Here is a 24916-nt window from a genome sequence, read left to right on the forward strand (position 1 = left end):
ACTTAAAAAACCAAGGAAAATCTTTTTTACTTGATCCTGGAGATAACTGGGAACACTGGAGTTTTTTTCAGTAAGGGATAGTGACAGACTTATGCTTTAGGAAAATCCTATTAGAACTGAGGGAAGGTATCCTGGAGGGACAGAGACTTGAGGCAGAGAGATCAACCAGCCATCAGCCTGTTAAAATAACCCAGAATGATGTGATGAGGACCTGCTCTAAAATGATTACAGTGTCAGAGGAGAGAGGGGGGTATGTATGAGACATGTTTCAAGGGAAGAAATGACAAAATTTGACAATTGATTGGATAATAGGGGATAAGTGAGAGGAAGAATTCAGCATAACACCTAACATGCGCATCTGAGTGACTGGTATATAGTGAATACTAAATAAATTCTTTTGAATAAGTTGGTAGTAGTTCCCTTGACAGAATTTAGAAGAGGAGAGATCTAGTGATGGGGTGGAGGGGAGAAATAATAAGTTCATTTTTCAGCATGTTTAGTTTTAAGATGTCTTTTGGACATTTGGATTAATGTGGAAATATGTTTTGTATGACTTTGTATGTATAATTGGCATCATATTAATGGAAGGAAGAGAATTTGGAATTGAAAATTGAATTTAATGTTTGAATGAATTTGCCTTTAAGTTTAAGTGGATCAGTTCTATCTCCTCTCCCTACTCCAATTTTGGGAGCTTTTTTATTCAATTTATTTTTCATTGGATTGTTAAAGTAATCTGGTTTTTATCTTTGTAAATATTCATCAGTTTCTTCTAAGTTGTTAGTCTTGTTGGCATATAATTGAGCAAAATAGTTTCTTTTATTTTATTCTCAGTTATGAATAATTCTTTTTTGTTTTTGTTATAATTGTTTGATTTTCCCTTCCCAAAAACTCTTAGTTTTGTTTATCAACTTAGTATTTTGTCTTTATTTTTTCAGTTTTGTTATTCTTTTCTTTGTTTTTCAGGAGTTAGACCTTAATGTTGAGTTGTGGTTCTCTGATTTACTGCTTTCCTAGTTATTTGAATCATATATACAATTAATCTTTATTTTATTGATGAAAGCAGTTAGGACTTTTATCTCCATCCAGTAAGTTCTGGTATTTTTGTCTCATTGTTATTACTTTTTTTGCTAACATTCTCTGTGGTTTGTATGATTTATTTTTTGACCCATAAGTTCTTGAGGGTTAAATTATTTCATTTCCAACTAATTTTTAATCCTTTTTTTTTAGTGGTCCTTTAACATAATTTTATTGCAACATAGTCAGTAAAAGATATACTTAATTACAGTGTTTGACATAGGTAGTGTTGAAATGTTAGCAATTTTTGTGATCATTATTGTCATTTTAACTTTTCTACATTTCTTTGTGACATTTTTGTCCTATTTTAAAATCACTTTGTGAAAATGTTGTATATAGTTGGGAAATGCATAAACACTTTTATGTTTCCATTAAATAATTATCAGTGAAATATTTTCCCTAACTTTTTTTAAGTTCTATTGAGGTCCTTCTTTCTAATTATGCTTATTAATATATTTCTCTCTACAAACTGATTAATTTTCTTTTATCTTTTTTACACATGGTACTATTTGATGAATACATAATTGATATTTGTTACCTGTGGTGCTTTTATGCACAATACAGTCTTCCTACCCATCCTTTTAAAAGTAGTTTTTACTGTTGATTTGTCTGAAATAATAAGTACTACCTCTGCTTTTTTGAGTTCACCTGAACCATTTTACACTGTGCCCTTGTTTCTTAATTGCTTTCACCTCAAATGGATTATCCTCAGTTTTTCCAGAGAGGTTATACTTCATTATAAGGCTTTATTAATTTCTTTTTGCACTATCAGATTCTAAGCTCTCCTTTGCTTTCAAAGGGGCAACTGCCTGGTTCTTTGTGATCCTTAATATGGGTCCTTTGTACTTGAATGCTTTCTTTTTGGTTGTTAATAGTATTATTTTTCCTTTGAGCTGTATGGTCCAGATCAGTGATGGGCAAACTTTTTAAAGAGGGGGCCAAAGGAAAGGAAATGCTCATCTGTCAGTCTGTTCTAAGGCAACTCTTTCAAAGTTTCATTGTATTGTATCCTACTCATTGTATTCGTCAGATTAGGAATCATGCCCCGCAGCTGGATAGAACATTTTAGGGGGGTGCTGCATCTGGCCCATCACTGGTCTAGATGGTTCTTAATGTTTTGGGGATTTTCGATTTTTTGTTTCAAGAGGTTAATTAGTATATTCTATTTTCACCTTTCCCTCTATTTATAATACATTTGGGTAATTTTTGTTTATCAGTTTTTGAAATATAGTATGCAAGTTCCTTAAAAAATATTTTTGGCCATGATTTTCATGTATTCTGAAAGATTCTCCTTGTCCAGTTTTTTCTTATTTTTTTTTCCTTTCCAATCTTTTGATTTTGTTTTTGTATTTCCCCTTGTTTCATGGAGTCACTGTTTTCTCTTTAATCCATTCTGATTTTAAGGAAGTGTGATTCTTTGATAAACTTTATCATTACTATTCTAAATAATCAATTTTTCTTGCCATTCTTACCTCCCTAACTGTCATTTACATTAATATTAAATTATCTATTTCTTGTTTCATTTTTTTCCCTTTGTGGCCAGAACATTCTTTACATTAAGGCTGTACTTACATAAAGATTGTATTTGTTACAGAGTTACTTTCATCTGCTGGGTTACCTTTGGGACCTCTATAAGTACATCTTGTTTGGCATTTTCTTTTTAATCATATCTTTATATTCTGCTCCCTTTCATATTTTTAGATGATTTTGTAGGTCCTGTTTGGTTTTCCATGCAATGGCTAAAATGGCTAGGCTTCATTTTCAGGAATTCCTGGTTGGGGCTCAGGGGACTTAACTTCTCAGACTCCCCCTAGCATATTTCTTAGCCTGAAGTTGGCTCAGCCTCTTACTGTGAGCCTGAAAGCCCCATTGTGTGTGCAGGCCCCCTCCCCTCACATGTGACTTTCTGGTCATGCTCTAGCCACATCTCCTGCTCTGGGACCCCAAGATCTTTGCCCTCCACCTAACCTGGTTTGTCTTTGCTCAGGTCTTCCACAGGATTCTGGAGTTCTTTTTTTTGTGCTAACTTGAACTGCATGGACAACTTATAGCTAGTTCCCTTTGGTTTTCTTTAGTATTGTCTCTTTTGATATACTTTTAGAACTTTATTGCTGTGTGAGTGAGGGTTCTGTGGTCCTTTAGGTCTTGCTGTGCTGTCATCTTCTTACAATTTCATGTATTTATGTTTGATTTTAGTAGATACCATCTGAGTACCTACTCCAAATATAATTTAATATTTTTGGTTGTACCAATTCCCCTCACACATAATTTTTTTTAAACCCATACCTTTTGCTTTAGAATCAATACTGTGTATCAACTGAGGCACCCAGCTGCCCCCCTCATATGATTTTTTGATATGTTTTGCTTGTAGGGAATCTGAAACTCACTACTTTACCTTTGAAATCCTTTTCACTATAAGGATTATATGTGTGTGTGTATGTGTATGTGTATAAAGGCTAACTCAATAAGGAATAATATATCCATATTACTACATGTACTCTATACATGTATATTACTACATATACATCTTGCTTTGCAAAGTTACTTTTCTCCCCCTGCAGTATGATTTAAATGTCATTGATATAGGACTGCTAGTTATAAGCCGTAAGGAGTCCCAGGAACTGAGTTAAAATTCCTACTACTATTCTTACATAGACTTAATGCTAGTCACTTAACTTTTGGGCCTCAGTTTTTTCATCTTTAAAATGAGGGCTATTGGACTACTTGACTGCTAATGTCCCTTGTAGCTCCATAACCTTCAAAAATAATCACAGAGCAGCAGTAAACAAACAATATTTGAAATTTATTTTCCTTTATGTCCTTTGTCTTTACTTCATATTCATTCTTCACATATATACCTTTTCTCTTTCCTATTCAGCAAGCTTTCTTCTGTAGCCGATTAAAATATTGAGAAAAATACAGATTACAAAACTCAACACACTGTATTTGACTGTTCTAAAATCAGAATAGTTCTTTCCCATTCTCACCTATAATCCTTAGGAAGAGATATAAAACAAATAAGTAACATATTGTTGTTGATAATGGTAGAATTAATAAGACATAATAAATGAATGCCAACTGATTTATATTCTTTGATTTCAGAGTGTTTGTTGACTTCTGTTTTTCAGGAAAGCAGCCTTCTAATACAATGTCAGTAAGGGGGCGACAGGATTTAGAAATTCAAGGTCCTCGACTTAATAACACGAAAGAAGAGAAAACATCTATTAAATATGGTCCCGATCGTCGTTTAGATCCTATTATCACTGAAGAAATGCCATTATTGGAGGTATGGCTTATTCAATAATATTAAAACATCATGATTTATGAAGGATTAACTTAAGTTTAGATCAGTGTATATCAACTCTAGTCATATCTGGGTTGTGTTTGAATTATTATTTGAAATCGAGTATATGGTAGTGGTAAGCTAACTACTAATATTCATATTAAGTATATCATCTCTTTAAGATGGATATGTATGGGGGAAGTTGAGTTGAATTTTTTTCCCAGGTCATTTAAAAAAATTGATAAGCATTGCACAGTTTTTTTCTTTTTGTCTGGAACAATTCCCACTGATTGGTTTAGGTTTCTCTGGTTTTGATGATTCTTAGTTCTATCCATTCCTTCTACATACAGTTTATCAGTTTTTCAACTTAGGGCATAGATATGACTAAAACAGTCTATATCTTTCTTACAGTGAGTGATGAATTCTTTTCATAGCTGAGTTTGATTTTGATATCTATAGGATGGAGTTTACTTTTTGGTCTGTCTTTGCATAACATCCATGTTTAGTGTAATATAAGGCTTGAAATAACCCTTTGTGAACAACTTGTTTCCTAAATTTTAATAAATTTGCATTTTAATGCCTTTTATGGATTGTTTCTTTCTTATCTGTGAAAGCTTGAATGCATGAAGAATTTATGAATACCTTATATAAAAGTTAATCTCCCTGATAGTTATATAGAATAAAATCCTAAAATTACATAGAATTAATTTCTTCATTTGGAAATTCCCTATATAAATGAAATCACAGGTCTAGTTTTCTTCTGATTCTTATTCCCTATTATGGTATAGTGTATATATATATATATATATATATATATATATATATATACACACACATATATATATAAACTCCTAAGAAATTATATACTATATTTTGATTTATCATTTTGGCACGTTAGCTATGGTAAGACGTGCCTGATGTATAAAAGAGTTTAGGACTAGACTTCTGATTTCATGATGAGCACTTTGCTAATAATACAGGTTAACTCTTCAACTTATAGTTGTAGAGTGTTTCCTAGAGCACTGAAATTATTTAGTAACTTGCCCAGGATCATATAGTTAGTATGTGTCAGAAGCATGATTTTTTTTTGGCTCCAAAGCCCATGCTTTTTCCAATATGCCAGTATGCCATGCTGACTTGAAAAAAAGGACATTTTTTTCCCTACATTTTTTGTATTTCATAATTGAGGAATCATCTATTCTTGGCAATTAAAACATAACTGATTTTTTTAAAGCCCTAAAAATTAGAAAGCAATTAAAAATATGGAAACACTGATAAAAATGAAAAGAAAGTGACTTTTTACTCGAAACAAGAATTTTCTGCTAATACCTCCAACTCCCTATTTATGTAGTTTATTTGGTAGATGAAAGTAACTTGACCTCCATTTTAGCTTGTATGCTTTAAATACTTTTGTACTCAGTATAGCTTCCCCATCAGGAACATTTATAGATTTTGACAAATTTGCACAGGTTGGAAGAGGGCTCAAGACACAGAGTATAGAAAAACATTCTTTTGTGTGGGTAATTTTAAGTTTCATATCCATTAAGAGGACAAATTTTTAGAAAATCTTCCTTGTCTTACTAAATTTTAGTCATCCAGATAATATTGAAAAGAGGAGAAATTATTAATCCTGAAACTTTTGTTAATATCTGTGGAGATTTGGGGAGGGGAAGAGGTGTTGAAATGCCCCATCACTGTCCCAATTTTGAAAACAAAAGACAGACTTAATAACACTTCTGAATGGAATGTGTTTTCCAAGAGATTAGTGTACAGATTGATCTCATTTGTTATTTTTTAAAAATGATCTTGGATAATGATTACACTGTAAACTATCCAAGTTTGTGCCAATCTTTACATAAGTAATGGTAATGAAATGTCAACTAATAGGAACAAAGTGTTAAAAACAATCTAATAAAAGCTTTGTATTTAAGCAAAAAATGAACTATAGCTTAAGGTTAAGGAAATAGACTCAAAGAAAATATAAAATTATATTTTTACAAAATGGAATCTGTCTGAAAAGGGCAAGAGACATAAAACATTTTATCAGTTCCATAAGTCACTAGTTCAATAGCCATATGGGATAGAAAGACCAAAATTATGGATACCATTAAGCAGGGCATTAAAACACATAAAGAAAAAATATATTGAGAACAGCTAGGTGGCCCAGTGGCTAATGTCAGGCCTGGAATTGTTAGGACCTGGGTTCAAATCTCGACTCAGACACTTCCTAGCTGTGTGACCCCCTGGGACAGTCACTTAATACTGTTTGCCTAGTCCTTGCCATTCTATTTTATTTATATCTCCAGTTACTTTACATCTGTAAAGTTCATAAAACTATGAAGTCTAGAGAAAGGATACAAAAATAGTCAAAGTAAGGGTTCTCTTAGCAAATTCCAAGTAAGTATTCTTCAAGTGGTAAAGATAATACTTATGATGGAATAGAGGTTAAAAAAAATTATTATAAACATGATGAACATTGGAGCATAGGAAAGAGAAGACAGGCACAACTTCAGAAAGACCTCAGTATCCAGTCACGTTATGTAACTTCTTGGTGACTCAACTTATTTACATCAGAAAGTTACTAATACCATTAAAATCACTGATTTGGACTATACACATTAAAAACCAGTGGGATAGGATGATAAAGATCTCATTCACCAAATCTTAATATATGAGAATTGGTTCTTAGAAACACAAAAGAAATTGGATTTGGGGGCACCTGCCTGTGATCTCTGCTTCTAGGGAGGCTGAGGGTGAGGCTGACAGATCTCTTGAGCTTGAGAGTTTCTAGCTGCTTTGGGGAGGAAAGAAATGCCCATTTGATATTCACACTAAGTATGAAATTGATACAGGCAGCCCCCAAGGAGCAGGGGGCTACCAACTCTACCAGATTGCCTAACGAGGGAACCAGCCCAGGTCAGAAATGGAGAAGGCCAAAGTGATGGGTTTGTGAGTGGCTCCTCCTTTTTCAAGAAGGGCAAGGTAGGGAAACATCTCCCTAGAAGGTAAAGGAAAGAAAGAGAGAAGAAAGAGGCAAGGAAGGGAAGGAAGATTGAAAGAGAGGTGGGTGAAGGAAGGAAGTTGGTTTAGTATAAATCAAGGAAGTAGTTTGTTTTGCTGAATACCATTTCAATTTGTAATTCAAGGTATCATCTCCATGTCCTTGGAAGGCCTCTGGGATGTTTTGAAATGAATTATTTAGGAATAAACAGAATGAAGTTGTTAGCCTTTAGAGAGCAGCATTCTATAATTTGCTTAAAGTTGATGAGATCGTGATAATTAGTAACAGAAAGAAGGTTGAGCTGTTCAGTTGTTACTTTGCTTCTGTCTTTTTCCTGCCACATAGAAAAACTTTTGTACTCAAGATGACAGCACAAAAGTGATGAATAGGGAGTTGGTGACAAAGATAAATGAGGTAATAGAAGTAAGCACTTATCTATCTGCCCATGATGGATTTAAGTCATTTGGCTGAAATGAATTATATCCTTGGGCACTGAAAGATCTGACAGATGTGATTATGGAACCACTTGCAATGATATTTAAAAGATCATGGAAAATGGCAATGGTTAGATTAGAGAAGGGCAAATATTGTCCTGATTTTCAAAAAAGGAAATGCCATTTAGTAATAGGCCACTTAGCTCAACTTCAATATCTAGGTAAATTTCAGAACTGAACCTTAGAAGGATGGTTGGCAAACATTGAGAAGGGAAAGGTGATTACAAAGAACCAGGATGACTTTATCTAGAGCAGTGATGGGCAAAACACGTCCCGGCCAGAAGCAGCCCTCTGAAATGTTCTATCCCGGCTGCATGACATTATTCCTAATCTGATGAATACAATGAGTATGATACAATACGATGAAACTTTGAAAGAGTTGCCTTAGAAACAGACTGAGAGATGAGCATTTCCTTTCCTCTGGCCCCCTCTTTAAAAAGTTTGCCCATCACTGCTCTAGAGCACAGTATGCCAGACTAAACTCATTCCCTTTTTTGACAAAAGAAGATGAGGGAAAATGCTATGGATATATTTTACCTAGATTTTATTTTATTTTAATTTAATTTTTATTGTCATGTAAAACACGCTTCCATGTTGGTTATTGTTGCAAGAGCAAACTCATACTTAACCAAAACCCCAAAATATTCATAAATCATTACCTAGATTTCAGCAAAACTTTTAATAAAATAGTTTATTGTATACTACTCTTTGGAGATAGAGATAGATTAGATAAGAATACAACTAAATCATTAAAAATGGTTAGATGGTCTCAAAAAGTAGCTAATGGCTCAGTATGCTCTAGTAGAGGAGACAGTCTGTGTTTGACACTGTGATATTTGACTAAAAAATATTTTTTTTTCTTCTGAACCAAACAAATACCAAATAAAATTAACACTTCCATATACCTTGTATAAAAGGAAAGATGCTTGTATATAAAATTGCAGATCTCTATGACAAACATTTTGCTTTTCTTTTAAATATTTATAAAAAATTTAGTATGTAACTTTCAAAACTGTCTTACTTATCTGTGATTGTTTCTGGCCTTCTCTCTCTTTTCCTCCCAATTATCAAGCATTTCCCCTCCTTTATTACCTCTCCCTATTCACTGAAAAGAAAAGAAAGATTGAAAGAAGGAAGAAATACAGAATCCTTGGATCATAAGCAGGTTGTGAGAAAATGAATTCTTACTTTGGCCGTATCAAAAAAAAAGCATTTCTTATTCTGCATATTAGTCTATTATCTCTCCTTCTTGAGGTAGGCAGCATTCTTCTTTACAGTCCTCTGCAATTGTGATTGGCCATTGCATTAATCAGAATTCTTAATTCTTTCATAATTTTTTACAATTTCTTTTTACAATATTGGTATTCTCTAGTATAAATTTTTCTTCTGTTTCTGCTCACTTCACACTGCATTGGTTCATAAAAGTCTTCCCTGATCTCTTTGAAACCATCTTTTTCTCTATTTCTTACAATATAATATATTCCATTATACTCATGTGCCATAATTTGTACAGCCATTCCCTAGTTAATCGGTACCTCTTTAGTTTACAGTTCTTTGCCACTAAAAAAGAAGCTGCTATAAAGTAATAGGGTCTATTCTTCTTTAATCTCTTTGGGGATATAGGCCTAACAGTGGTTTTGCTGAGTTAAAGGGTTTTATACTGTTTGGTAACTCTCTGGTCATCTTTCCAAATTGTTTCCCACAACATTTAGACTAAATTGTAGCTAAATCATTAGTGCATCAGTATGCTTGTTTTCCCTTTGCTCCTCCAATATTCATGTGATTGTTTTTTTGGTCAGCTCTGCCAATTTAATGAATGTGAGGTAGAACTTCAGAATTAGTTTAATTTGCATTTCTTTAATTATTGGTGATTTGGAGCATTTTTATATGTCTGGGTAGTTTGAGTTTCTTCTCTTGAGAACTGTCTTTTCAAATCCTCTGATCCTTTATCAAATAGGAAATGGCTCTTACAAATTTCAGTCAGTTCTTCATATATCTTGGAATTAAGAACTTTATCAGATAAGCTTGTACAATATTTTTTCCAAGTTAACTGTTTCCTTTTTAACCTCAGCCATATTGAATTTATTCGTGCAAAAAATTTAAAATTTTGTTTAATCAGTCTTGTACTGATTAAATCGGCTATTTAGACTTCTTAGTTCCTTTGTGTTGCTTGTTTGGTCATGAACTCTTCTCCTATTCATAGATCTGAAAGGTATTTTCTTCCTTGTTCCTCTAATGTGTTTATGATGTGACTTCATATCTAAGCCAAGTATCCATTTGGAGTTTATTTTGTAATACGGTATGAAGTGTTGGCTTAAACCTAATTTCTGCCATACTGCTTTCCAGTTTTCCTAGGAGTATTTATCAAATAATGAGTCTTTATTCCAGTAGTTAGATTCTTTCCAGTTTATTGAACACAAGGACCTGGATTCAGGTATAGATGGAATGCTCCCCTCTTTTTCAAGTGGCATAAAACTATGAGTATTAGATAGATAGCATAACATCAGGATCCCAAAGTATCTTGACAGGGTAGAACATTGGGCTGTATCTAGTAAGCTGAAATTCAATAGGGAGAAATTTAAAATTATACATTTGTGTATTAAAAACTCATTTTCAAAGGCCTTGATGTGAGACACATAGTTATACAGCATTTAGGAAGAAGATGGTAGGGACCTATGTGACTTGTGAGCTTATCATTGGTCTATGATATTGCTGCCAAAAAAGCTGTAATCTCTGACAATGTTAAGAAGAATAACTTCCAGGAATAGAGAGGTGGAAGTGATAGTTCAACTATTCTCTTTTCCCCATTAGACCTCATCTAGAGTATTATTTTCAGTTTGGGATACCATAGTTTAAGAAGGATTATGATAAATTAGAGAGGAGGACAGTGACTATACCGAAGGACCTTGAGTCTATATCACATGAGGACCGCTTGAACGAATTGGATATGTTTAGCTTGGAGGAGAGAAAACGTAAGGGCTAAGAGGGAAAAAATTGGGGGCATATGATAGTGGTATCTATGAGGCAGCCAATTGGTGGCACAGTGGATAGAGCACTGTGTGTGGAGTCAGGAAAACTTGAGTCCATATCCAACCTTAGACACTTACTGTGTGACCCTGGGTTAAGTCACTTATTCTCAATTTCCTAAACTAAAAATGGGAATAATGATAATAATACCTATCTCACTGGGTTCTTGTTGTTTTGCTTGAATATATTTAATTAATTAATTTAGACTATTTCCCCATGATTACATGATTCATGTTCTTTTCCTCCCCTCTTTCCACCCCCCTCCCATAGCCAACGAGCAATTTCACTGGGTTTTACATGTGTCATTGATCAAGACCTCTTTCCATATTATTAATATTTGCATTAGGGTGATCACTTAGAGTCTACATCCCCAGTCATATCCCCATTGACCCTGGTGATCAAGCAGTTGTTTTTCTACTTCCACAGTTCTTTCTCTCACAGGGTTATTTTTAGGATCAAATGAGATATTTGTAAAAAGTGCTTAGTATAGAGCAGTGATTCCCAAAGTGGGTGCTACCACCCCCTGGTGGGTGCTGCAGTGATCCAGGGGAGTGGTGATGGCCACAGATGCATTTATCTTTCCTATTAATTGTTATTAAAAGAAAAAAAATTAATTTCCAGGGGGCTAAGTAATATTTTTTTCTGGAAAGGGGGCAGTGGGCCAAAAAAGTCTGGGAACCACTGGTATAGAGCCTCATGCATAGTAGATGTTTATTTTTTTCTATGTTAAAGTATTTGAAGAGTTGTCCTGTGGAAGGAGGATTAGATTTGTTCTGTTTGGCTCCAGAGGACTGAACCATAAGCAAAAAATGAAAATTGCAAAAAGACCAAATGAGTCATGCCACAAGAAAAAATTTTCTACCAATTAGAGTTGTCCAAAAGTGGAATATACTGCTTAAGAAGTAGTAGGTTCCCCTCTGAGGAAATCTTCAGGTAGAGATTGGGTAATCATTTGCCAGTTGTATTGTTATAGGAATTCCTTATATGTATGAGTTAGTGTAGAGGCAGCCATGTGGAACTAGTGCATAAAGCACTGGATTTGGAGTCCAGAAGAACTAGATTAATTTCCAGCCTCAGACTCTTTAATAGTTGTATCACCTTGGACAGGTTACTTAACTTCTGCCTACTTTCTTCAACTGTAAAAGGGAGATAATAATAGCACTTACCTCATGAGGTCATTGTGAAGATCAAATGAAATATCATTTGTAAAGTCCTTAGTATAATGCCTGGAACTTGTACTATGCATAGAGCATAGTGGATTTTTTATGAATGTATATTTTCAATCCCTTGGAATAGTTGGCCCCTGAAGTCTCTTCCAACTCCTCAAATTCTGTGATTCAGTGATCTTTTTGTCACCTCCCACATCATCTCATCCTTTCCTCTTTTGTCTAACAATCCATTTCCTTAATGCTTGCCAGAGTGTCTATATTTATGTGACTTAATTTTGAGCCACCTCCATTTTATTTGGTATGTTTATTAGAACACCCAGGCCATTGAATTTGGAGATCTTAATAAATATGTTGATTGATTGACAAGTTTACCTATTTTTAGACCAACTCTTTTGGAAGGAGCCTGGTTATTATTAATTTTTTTCTGTTGAAATCACAAGGGATTTCTAGGGAACATTGTGGAGATATAACTTTACAAATTTCCAGAATGGCTTTTGATTCACAATATACACTAAATTACTATATTAATGTGTTCCATAATAATGCTGACCATAACTTAATTTCTTTAAAAAACCTCAATGTGCATTTTTGGCATGAATTCTCTAGTTTTTTTTTTCTGGAAATTTTAGCAAATCTTTCTTTTAACTTTGGTAGTTTTCTTGGTGGGTCTTTTGCTTTTGCTGGTGATAACAGTTGAATGCTTTCTCAAAGTTCTTTATTAAGTCATTATAATGTTCTTTGTTTTTACCTATTATTTAATACGCTTTCTTCTTCTTCCTTGTGCTAAAACAAAGGAAACATTTCCTTGCCCACCAACCTTTCCTATATTACTGATATATAAATCAGTCTTTGAATATTTTTCTTTTCTACTTGAGGTATAATCTAAGAAGAGAAATTAGAAATTATTGAGTAAATACACGACTTGTTTTTACATACAATTGTAGTAACTTTGCCTACACTGACTAGAGCATTGAAATTTATAAAGTTCCAAAAAGACATGTATGTAGCCTATGGGTTTCATATTCTCCATCACACTCCAATTGGAGGCCTGAACCAGATTAAAATGCATGTGGAAAATATTTAACAAACTAAATTAAAAATCAACAAAACATAATGTTTATATGATTTTTCTAAGATAATATGCAACCCACAGTGATCCTTATGTATATTTTAATGGCCCCTATTTCTATTTGGGTTAAATATCACTGCTGTAGGATCCCTTCTTATTATCCCTTCTCATCCTGACTATACCTATAGTTTGAGTAGTTGGGATTACATAATTTTCTTGAGATTTATTCCTAAATATGTTGCTAAATTTTAGAATATAGTTTTCTAATGGATTTTCTGGTAAAGACAGCATCCTAATACTAAATATTCTTATTCTGTTTAATGAAGTACTTTTAAAACTGAATAAAGAACGTCTTGTTAGAGACTCAACTATAGAAAGAAGTTATAGAATTATTTGATAGCCAAAATAATGGTTTTTTTCCTCCCCCAATGCAGGTGTTTTTTATAAATTTTCCTACAGGACTTCTTTGTGGTGAAATCCGAAAAGCATATGTTGAATTTGTCAATGTCAGCAAGTGTCCTCTTACTGGATTGAAGGTTGTTTCTAAACGTCCAGAATTCTTCACTTTTGGTGGTAATACTGCTGTTCTAACACCTCTGAGTCCCTCAGCTTCTGAGAACTGTAGTGCTTACAAGACTGTTGTGGCAGATTCTACCTCTGGATTTTCTTCCCTCACATCATCAGCTTCCTCAGTAGACTTTGGCTTTGGCATAGGAAGTCAACCAGAGGTGATTCATGTTCCCCTTCCTGACTCTGTTCTTCTGCCTGGGGCTTCAGTCCAGCTACCTATGTGGTTACGTGGACCAGATGAAGAAGGTGTTCATGAAATAAACTTTTTATTTTATTATGAAAGTATTAAAAAGCAGTCTAACATCTGGTGAGTATTTTAAGACTTTTTCTAAGATAAACTGTTTATTATTAAAGTGTTTTTTAAAGTATGCATATTATTAATATACTACCATTTTCAAAAGGAAAACAATCACCCCTCTTCTTTACTATACACAATGTTTATGCCTCAGGTTGTGCCTAATATCTCTGAACTGCCTGGCTGCAAGATTTGACAGAGGTGGACTCTAATCTCTAAGACCACTTCCAGCTCCAAAATGCAATGATTCTGATATGGCCAAAGGTTCCATAAATTTCCAGGTGACCACTGTGTCAACCCAGTGTAATTGGATATCGTTCATACTTGAAGAAGCTATCTAACCCATCATCAGGAGGGTGTGTGCTTTGACATTATTTTCTTCCTTTAGTGGATTTAATTCTCTATGCCTATCCATTCACTCTTTCACACAGGATCCCTTGCAACCAGTGTTTACATTTACAAAACTGCTAGCTCGTGTTACAATTTAATTTATGCCATGGGGCAGAGTAAAGCTAATTAATTAGCTTATGTGGAAAGGTTTGCTTATCTTGGTCATAATTCACTATATATAGCACAGCAGAATCCTATTTATGTAATAGTTGTTCCAGAAACATAGTTGGAAATGACTTTCTTTTCTAGGTTTACTTTAATAGAGCTTTTGAAATAATATTTAGGGGCAGTTTTGGACCATTTAAAATTTTGGCTTGTTTACCTCAACACTGATAATTAAATGTCATACAAAAACTTATTCTATGGACACCTTCTACCAGTGCTTATCATAAATATCTTTAGGAAATAAGGTCAAGCAGTGTGTAGCTGAATGGAATGATAGCAAATTTGGGACAGAAATGAAGTTTCATATTTCAGGATAATCCACAAAGCTGAATTAAAAATGAGCTTATCTGAATTACTTCAAAATGCAACCACAATTTATAGCATTGACTTATAGAACTAATTTTTCTGTAGAAATAAACATTTGACTTGAAAGTAGACTTTTGGAATCAAACTAAAATACTTCTCTTATGTGAACAGTCTATTCCTGAAATGACAGTGATTTTTTTCCCTTTCACGAGGGACTATATTTTTTTGGTCAAGAGTTTCACCATTTGAAAAAATTGATTCAATTCACCTCTATGGAGTGATTGAATTAAAATATACTAACAAAATAAATAATCTACTTTTTAAGAAATCCCAAAACTTCTATTTAAGACCCATTAGTAACATATATAACCTTTTAGTTATCTAGACATCATTAGCAAATTTTGAAATTAAAATGTAAACATATTCCTCCCAAGTTTTCAAAGCATTTTGATATAAATATCAGCCCTTCAAACAAGTCTGTGAAATTGGTCCTATATTATTAGCACCCCCATTTTCTGTGGCAGAAACTGGCAATAAATAACTTGTTCAGAGGTCACAAAACTATTTAGTATCTTAGGTTGATTTCAAACTCTAGTTGCTCTTCTCTGCCATACCATAGAGGTGAGCTTATCTACATTTACTTAGTTGTTTTTTTTTTTAAAGGGGTTGGTGACCAAAGGAAATGGAAACTTCAATTAGCAACAATGGTTTCATTTATAAAAAAGCTTATATGTAAAGTTAACTACTCAGAGCATTAGTTAACCTATCAATTTAAATTGAGAAATATTCCTTCTATAATTCATCCCTCTTCAAAGAAACAAAATGTTTGAAGTGATAAGTTAATTGTTAACTGTTGCCTTAGTTATTTAGAAGTAAAAATAACTTTGCTTATTGTCAAATTTCCCCAGCCCATGGTAGCTAATTCTCTTCAGCTCTGGAATATTTTATTTCAGGAAGATTTAGGAACAAATCACATTTCCTGTCTAGTTATAAAATATTATTAAACTATACATAGTATGTATTCATACATACCAGACTCTTTCTACAAACTTTTTATGCCAGGTACTGTGCTAAGTGCCAGGAATACAAGCACAGTCTGTACTCAAGGAATTTATATTCTTTTAAGAAAGATAGCATGTACATATGTAAATATAAACAGAACAAGTGCTAGCAAAATACAGGATAATTAGGAGAGGGAGATTGGTAGAGAGTTCATCAGGATTGTTTTTATGTGGCAGGTGGTACTTGAGCTAAGTCTTGAAGGAACTATAGAAATTTCATTTGGTAAGCAATTGATTATAATGGATAAAGAAGACAGTACTTTTGCATCTAGGAGAAAATATAGGCCAAGAATTTCAAAAGGAGTGGACTAGATGTGGGTGATTATAAAACAATTTGGCTTCATCCTAGCAAAAGGTATATATAATTTTTTATATGTATAGAGTTAAAAAGAGGATGATTGATGGATAAGAGCCATGCTTAGAAATCTAAAGTTTGATGTGATAACCATTTCAGAGTAAGGATTAAGATAGGAGTTATGAGTGATACTAGAATAACCTACCCAAATGGGTATGTGTGGATGCTAATTGTGGGTAATTGTCTAAGCTACCCTTACATTGATGGCAAATTTTTTAGAGATGGAGTGCCAGGCCCCACCCTACCCCTCCAGACCAAGTGCTATGCTCCCCTCCCCCCAACCCCAACCCCCCAACTCTTTGGGCTTCTGGGCAGAGGTGATGAGCGGTACCTATGGAGAGGGGGAGGGGAGTGGCCCCAGCACTCCGCTCCTCTCCAGCTCTGTGCCATGCTGTAAGCTATGCTCCCCTCAAACCTATCTCCTCTCCAACCCCATCATGGGAATCACCTTTACTGCAGACTCAACAGGCTGCTGTTTGCCCTGCACCCTCATGCAGCATGTGAGCCCTGAGTCCCTCTGGCTTTCTAATAACAAACTCTTGGCAGGCAACTGCAGGTGTGCTATTTTTGGCATCATTGGATTATAGCATAGAAGGAAATGGATATTAAAAAAATTTTAATGAATACAAAGGAACCAGCTGAATAATTGAGTAAATAGCCAGTGATGAAAGGAGATCGTTGGATGGAGGGTCATAGTATTAGAGCTGCCAGGGACTTCAGAGGCCATCAAGTTCAACACTCTTATTTTTTAAGATATGGAAACTGGGACTGGGAATCAAAGTGATTTTTCCCAAAGTTACACAGGTAGTAGTGAAAATAGGATTCAAACTTTTCTGCTGCAGAGCCACCATTCTCCTTAGAAACTAGGAAGAATTGCTCTAGTCCTGCTTATACCAGATAGTGCCTTTTTGGAATGCATTGAAAACTTGGGCTGAGAAGCTTCCAGTCACTCATGGAGAAATTACCATTTGTATCATTCATTTGACAATTAATACATACTCTTTTTGTTATTTTTTTTGTCACTGGATCATAAGACCCGAAATTTAGGGGTGGAAAAGACCTTAGGAGTCATGTGCAACCCAGAAAAGGGATGCAACTTGTACAAGGTCATACGGATAGTAAAGGGCAGAGTCAGGAATTAGTCCCAAGTGTGTCTGATTCAGACCTAGCTTATTATCTTCTTCAAATATATTTTATTTTAGCCAGTGTTGATTACATGACTTCCATATTAAAAAGCATTGTGCTGGTTGCTGAAAGAAATGCAAGAAGGCTTGAGGCTTGTTTCCTGTTCTTAAATAATTCATAATTTTATAAAGACAAAAATATATCATATATTGCCTTATATTAGTTATTTGTATATAAATACCATACAAGATTTAGAAGCAGAGAGCTATTGAAAAGAGAGGAAGGCTGGGATAAGGAAAGGCTTCCTGGAGAAGATATTTAATCTGGACTTTTAAAACTGAATCTGGTTTCTCTTTTTAAAGTTTCACTGATATCTTTTGTTCTACAATCATAGTCATTTCTGGTTTATATGTATATCACCATTAACTTCACACCCTATTCTTGAACTCTTTTAAAATGAAAAAGAAGTTATGCAAAACCACCTAATTAATCAAATAGTCTTTCAGTATGTAGAAAAAAGGCATTTAAGATAGAGACAACAGTACAAGCAAAAACTTAGAGAAAAAAATTGGGGAAACTGCATGGCATGCTCAGGAATCAATGGTTGTAGTGCAGTAGTTAAGGAGGGGAGGGATGGAGCAGGACTAAAGGCCAGGCAGGGAGGTGAAGGCCTCTCTCTGAGAACTAACAAGCCAAGCTACATATGGACTTTTTCACTATGCATTTTTGGCCTTTAGAGATTTTTTTGGTTTGTTGTTGTTGTTTGTAGCAGGTTTATAGTTTATAGAAGTGGCATGATCAAAGCAATACTTTAAGAAAATGAATCTTTAGGTACTAATTTCAAAATTGGTTAGAGGTGAGAAAAACAGGTGACGAGGAGATTAGACTATTAGAACATCATTATAATCAAGGTGCAAAGTAATATTAGCTAGCACTTAGGATATTTTTTGTGTGTGTGGATGTAATGAGGGAGGTGCAATTATAGATTAAGTGACTTGACGGGGTCAAACATCTAGTATCTGAAGCAGGATTTGAACTTAGGTCTTTCTGACTCCAACAGTGCCACTTAGTTGCTTCTAGTAATAAAAGTCTGAACTTTTGGCATTCAGACCCTTAAACCCTGCCTCCTCATCATATCCCTTCTACCGTTTCATTCTTCTTATTCCATACCACCATCACTCCCTGTAACCTCCCAGTAATCTGTGACCCACTGACACTAGCCTCCTTGCTTTTCTTTGAACAAGACACCGCATCTGCCAATTTTGGATATTTTCCCTCAGTTTTGGGCATTTTACTTCATGGCTAAAATTACCTCCTTTCTCATCTCTATTTCTTGACTTTCTTCAGTTTTCTGCTAAAATCCCACCTTTTATCCAAAGCCTTTCTTGTTTCACCTTTAATCCAGTGCCTTCTCTATTGATTATCTTCAATTTATCTTGTATACATCTTGTTTGTATGTAGTTGTTTACAATGCTGCCTCTTCCATTACATTGCAACCTCCTTAAGAGCAGGGACTCTCTTTCACCTTTCTTCGTATCCTACCATGGTGCCTGGCTCGTAGTAGGTGCTTGATAAATGTTTATTGATTGACTAACTGAACTAGTAACTGTGGGAAAGAAAACTAACATGATAGAGACCATAAAGGTATAAACCATTGAACTTTTAACTATATGTGAGTGATATAGAAAAGGAACAGCCAACAAAACTCCTAAAGTTTTAATTCAGAATAATTTAGATGAGAGGGTAGGGAGTGGGAGTGGCAACCAGTAACAAAAATAGAAATGTCAGAAGAAGGTACTCATTTTAGAAGGGAAGAAAAAAGAGAATGAGTTCAGTATGATATTTTCATTTGGAAGTGCCAGTAAAACCTTGTAAGCATTTCTCTAGCAGATAGTAAATTCAGAATTGGGATGAGGTGGGGTATGGCCTAAAGGTGATGGTTATGGTAATAATGAGAGTCATTCTTGCAGGTTATAAAAGGTGAAACTTTGGGAATAAATGAGGTCACTGAAGGATAAAGAGAAAGAAATTTGATGTTTTCACTTAAATTCTATTCCTTGAAGGGTAGACTTGTATTTTGTTATACCTCATTGTATTATCCACGGCACCTTACAAATAGTAGATGTTCTTTACAACCAGATAGCAATGGAGAAGCCTAGAGTTCAGGTTAGTTGAATTAGTTACTTGAAGGATGCACAATTCATGATGACAGTAAGGCCCAGTTATAGACATTCTGGTTATAGAAGCTATTACATTGGGCAAGAAAGCCCTAAAAATAGCAGAAAGCATTTATTGCCGGAATTTAATGCAAGTAGCATTTATTAAGCACTCCCTTGTTCTAGGCACTGGGAATACAAATACATAATGTGAAGCATTCCCTATTAAGGAGCTTATATTCTCATGGGAAAATAAGTCTATGCAGAATCCATATAAAGAAAATAAATACAAATAAACTAAAACCAAGTTACTTTGGAAGACAGAGAACTAGCTATTGGGATCAAGAAAGACTGTGTAGGAAGTGGTGCTTGAGAAGAATTGTGTACTTGAGTGGAAGAGAGATTTTGAGATAGGTTGATGGAGGGAGTGCATTCCAGGCACAAGGGATGGCCAAGACAAAATCTCAAAGACTGGTGATAGAGTGATATGTCCAAGGAACAAGGAGAAGGCCAGTTTGTCAGGATCATAAAGGAGACAGAGTATGTCCAATGAGGCTAAAAGATAGATAAAGGCCAGTTTGTAAAGTCTGAAAAAAGCTAGACGGAGAAGTTTTGTAGTTGATCCTATATTTCATATTTGATCCTAGAGACAATATGATTGACATTGATTGAGGAAATGATTGTTAGTTATGTGCATAAGGAAAGCAACTTTATCCTAAGGTTTAGCATGGATTGGAATTGGATAAATCTTGAGGCAGAGACATGCATTAGGAAGCTGTAGCAATAATCTAGTCAGTAGTTTATGAGTTCCTGAACTGTTGAACTGTGATGGTGCATGTTGGCCATTAGCCTGAAAGAATACTGTTTTTGATTTTCCTGTTGGATTGAAATACTTTGATATCGGTAGCTTAGAGTGCCTGGAACAAATTGAATTAAACCATTGAATTTTTCTGGGTTTCTATGGGTATCAAACCTTACTAGTCTAATTGATTATGAAATAGTGCAATAAAGGCTATTAATTTTGGGTGTCAATATGAAGTAGTACAAATATTTTTGTTATATTCTCATTTTGATTATTGTCAAATATAGTACATAATAATAACCAGTATTAAAATTCCATAGTGTTAATTTTTGAAATTTATTGATATATTTTTATATATTATTAATTTCCAAGATATACTACCTCTTTCCATCCCCAAAAAGCAGTCTTTTATAAAGAATAAAAGAACAAGGGAAAAAACCCCACACATTAACCAAGTCTCATAGTATATGTAATATTTCATATTCATGATATTCTATTGGAGGGAGGTTACTTCTCTCAAATCTTTTTTGGGCCCACACTTGTTCATTATATTATACAGCATTCAATTTCAGTTTTTGTTCTTTCCATTTACATTGTTGTAATCATTGTGTATATTTTTTTCCTGCTTTTGCTTGATTCACTTTGCATCAGTTCATGTGTTCCCATGCTTTAGAGTTTACATTTATTTTTCTTCAGTCACAGGGTATTAAGACATACAGCAGTTATTTGTACTAGCCGATCTTTGAATGTACGAGCTACAGTCTGCAGAAGTAATACTCTTGAAGGTGAAGAAGGCAGAGGAGGCAATATGCTTGTCTTTGTGGATGTGGAAAATATCAATACTGTAAGTTTTAGTTTTCTCTTGTAAAATTAGTTTTTTATTTTAACTACTCACTTAGCTAAAGTTTCAGTTGAGTAGATTTTTTTTCTTTTTGTACATTTTACAATCTGCTGATTTAATTGTAGAAATAATTATATCATTACTTATTGTATTAACTACCTAGTGGAAAGTAGGAATATAGGAATCACTCACTTTCTGATTCCTGAGTTTACAACCAGGTTTGGACCTCAGAGCTGTCTTAGCATCTTAATTAGATGTTAATGTCTCATTTAGCTACATAAATTCAACCTTGACCATTCGTTCTTATTTCTTTGGGAAAATATGCAGAGAGTTCATTTGTCATGTCAACTGTTAATAAGAAACATCCATAAATCTTGAAAAGGAAAACATGACATAAAGCATATATATTATATTCTGGTGGTTGTTAAGGGCAAATTAATAAAATTTAATTTGTAGAACTCATAGATTTCTAGTCACTGTCAGTGTTGCAACATTGGTCCTTTCAGCAGACTTCCATTAGTTCTTAGGATTTGTGTATATATAACATATACAAATCTGCCTTACCAGATTCATAGTTTCACTCTCCATTTTTTAAGTATTTTAGGATTTCATAATACTCTAAACACTTAATATAGAGAAAATTCTTTGTAGGTGGATTATGATCTCATTAATAAAATATAGAGTTTTAAAGGATTTTTAATAGTTTAATCATTCATTTGTAATATAATTGTCTATAAATTTTCCCTTTGTAGGATGTTTTGGAAATTGATGCGCTGATATTTTTTAATTAAAAAAAAGTTAAGATATACCTTCTATCCCTCTCACTGTCCCACTCCTAACCCTCACCAATTGAGAAAGAAAGAAAGAAACAAACAAAAAAAACAAAATAAATTTCTATTGGAAACATGTATAGTCAGGCACAATAAATTCCCACATTGGTCATGTCCATACGAAATATATTTCACTTTATATTGAGCTTATTACTTTTCTATTAGGAATGGTAAACTGTTTTATCATGAATCCTCTGGAATTGTGTTTGGTCAATAACTTGATAAATATTCTTAAGAAGACTGCATCGGTTCACACAAGTCATGCCAAAACCATCCCCATCCCCATCATCATTTCCTATAGTACAGTAGTATTTTATCACATTTATATGCTCTTAACTTCTTCCACATTCCTCAACTGGTAGACACTCCATCAGTTTCCAATTCTTTGCCACTGCAAAAGGAGTAAATATTTTAATACATCCTTAGTTTGTTTTGCTTAGTTTGCAAATATTTTAATACATCCTTAGTTTGTTTATTCTTCCCTTAATCTATCATTGCTCTTACACTCCTCTGTCTTCCCTATTTCCCCGTTGAGTGAAATGTATTTCTGTACTTAACTCTTTCTCTCTGTATGTGTGTATTCTTTCCCTCTTTTGACTAGTTCAGATGAGATTGAAGTTCCAGCATCATCTGTTCTCCTTACCTTTTCTTCCTTGTCTGTATAAACTTGTACACTCTGATTTTGTGAAATACTTTTTCTTATCTTTCTTCTCTTGTTTTCTTCTAGAGAATTTCTCTTCCCCTGCCTTTCCAGTGTTCCTTTAAGATCACCAAAGCATAACAGAACCATTTCTAGGCCTTCTATATAGACTCTTTCCTGTGACCCCTGATGGTGATAGAGTTTTGGGGAGATGCATCATCATGCTCATTCCCTTGACTTCTTTGTGTTTTACACTTTCTATATACCTATGTTCTTTTCATTAGGAATGCTTGAAAAAGTTTTCTGTTTAAAAAAAGAAATGCTGACTTCCCCCCTCCCCCCATATGATTACACTTAGTTTTGCTGAATAAACTATTCTTCTTGCTTGTATGTTTATTTCTTTTGCCTTCTGGAATTTCATTTTTCAAGCTCTCTGCTCCTTTATAGTGGTTTCTGTTAAATCGTGTGATCCTGATTGTGGCTCCTCAGTACTAGAATTTTTTCTTTCTGGCTGCTTACAGTATTTTTTCTTAGACCTAGAAGCTCTGACTTTTAGCTATAAATGTTCTTGGTCATTTTCCTTTTGGGATTTCTTTAAGGAAGTGGTCAGTGGCTATTTTCTATTTTAACATTGCTCTCTGATTCTAAACGATCTGGTAATTTTTCTTTTATGATTTTGAAAATTATAATATTGAGGGAATTTTTTGGTCATGGTTTTTATGTAGTCCACTGATTCTTAAATTACCTCTCTTTAATCTGTTTTCCAGATGGCTCAATGATTAGAGCAAAAGGTCTCAGGAAGATCTGAATTCAAATTTAGTCTCAAACTCTTATTACTTTTGTGACACTAGACAAGTCACTTAACCTCTGTTTGCTTCACTTTCCTCATCTGTAAAATGGGCATAATAATAGCACACCTACATCCATCCCATTGTTATTGTGAGGATAAAATGAGATGATAATTATAAATTGTGTAATAGTTTCTGGCATATTATAAGCACTATGTGAATGTTAGTTATCATTATTACTATTATTGATATTATTTAAGGTTTTTTGCTAGGAGGCAGTTGGTAACATAGTACATGGATGGCTGGGCTTGGAGTTGGGTGGACCTGTGTTCAAATTTGTGCCTCAGATACTAGCTGTATGACCATAGACAAATCTCTTAACCTCTGTCTGCCTTGGGTTCCTCAACTGTAAGATAGGGATAATAATAATGTCTACCTTACAGGATTATTATGCAGATCAAATGAGATAATATTTGTAAATTTCTTACAGTGCCTGGAATAGTAGGTGCTTTGCAAATGCTTATTCTCTTCCCTTATTGCCTCCCCATTTTCCTATTTTTTATTAATTTCCCCATGCATTTTCTTCTGTTTTTTTTCCCCTTTTTAGTTTGTTTTAATATTTCCTTTTTTAAAATTTTCCCCATGAAATTGTAACATTAACTTCTCTTTGGTCCATTTTAACTTTCAAGGAGTTCGTTCCTTAAGAAAAGAAAGCCCCTTTGTGGCAAACTGTTAACTCCCTTTTCCAATCTTTCTCCCTTACCTCCCTTTTCTAGTTTTCTTTGCTAGTGCTCTTATTTCATTTAATTAAAGAAAAAAACCCCTTAAAAGTTTTTTCATAATTTCTTTCAATAATGGACTCTGAAATCCTCCACTTTAGCTCCAGTCTTTTTCAACCAATAAGAGATAAAAAGGAGTCACTGAGGGACTCCAGTTGCTGTAGCTAGTTCACCAGAGGGTGTGTGTGTGTGTGTGTGTGTGTGTGTGTGTGTGTGTGTGTGTGTGTGTGTGTGTGTGTGTGNGTGTGTGTGTGTGTGTGTGTGTGTGTGTGTGTGTGTGTGTGTGTGTGTGTGTGTGTGATTTATAGCTTAGTGGCTGCTACAGAACAAGATGAAGTTAGCATTGCTTGAGGCAAGGCTATTTCTAAGGGAGGGTCTATGAGCTATACAAACATATCAGGGTAGTTTATGGTGCAATAATAGGTGATTTGGTAAAGGAATATTAAGACAAGGCAGGAAAAGGACTCAATGGTAGCTGCCAAGTTTAGAAAACTTGCTGAAGGCAGTCTTGGGGGTTCATCTGGGAAGGCAGTTTTGTCCACTTCTCTCACAGTATCTTGAAATTCTTTGTGACCATAATACCTATATTTTTTTTGCTCATTCATTTACCCATACTTCCTGACTTTAGACTTAATATTAGGACCCAACTTTGTGCAAAGAATATCTTGGTTAAAGTTTGTGGTCTCTTTCTTAAGA

The 24916-nt window shown here is 34.3% G+C and overlaps 1 protein-coding gene across 1 annotated transcript in view; it reads left to right on the top strand.

Annotated features, from left to right (window-relative positions):
• TRAPPC8 (trafficking protein particle complex subunit 8) overlaps window positions 1–24916 on the top strand; it is a 150703-nt gene that overhangs the window by 81380 nt on the left and 44407 nt on the right. The window contains exons 19-21 of the mRNA XM_044666435.1: window positions 4203–4360; window positions 13552–13994; window positions 21039–21186. Coding sequence (XP_044522370.1) covers window positions 4203–4360; window positions 13552–13994; window positions 21039–21186 — 749 coding nt within the window. The remainder of the gene's footprint in view (window positions 1–4202; window positions 4361–13551; window positions 13995–21038; window positions 21187–24916) is intronic.

The sequence above is a fragment of the Gracilinanus agilis genome, chromosome 1 (assembly GCF_016433145.1).
Source record: "Gracilinanus agilis isolate LMUSP501 chromosome 1, AgileGrace, whole genome shotgun sequence".
Taxonomy (NCBI): Eukaryota; Metazoa; Chordata; class Mammalia; order Didelphimorphia; family Didelphidae; genus Gracilinanus; species Gracilinanus agilis.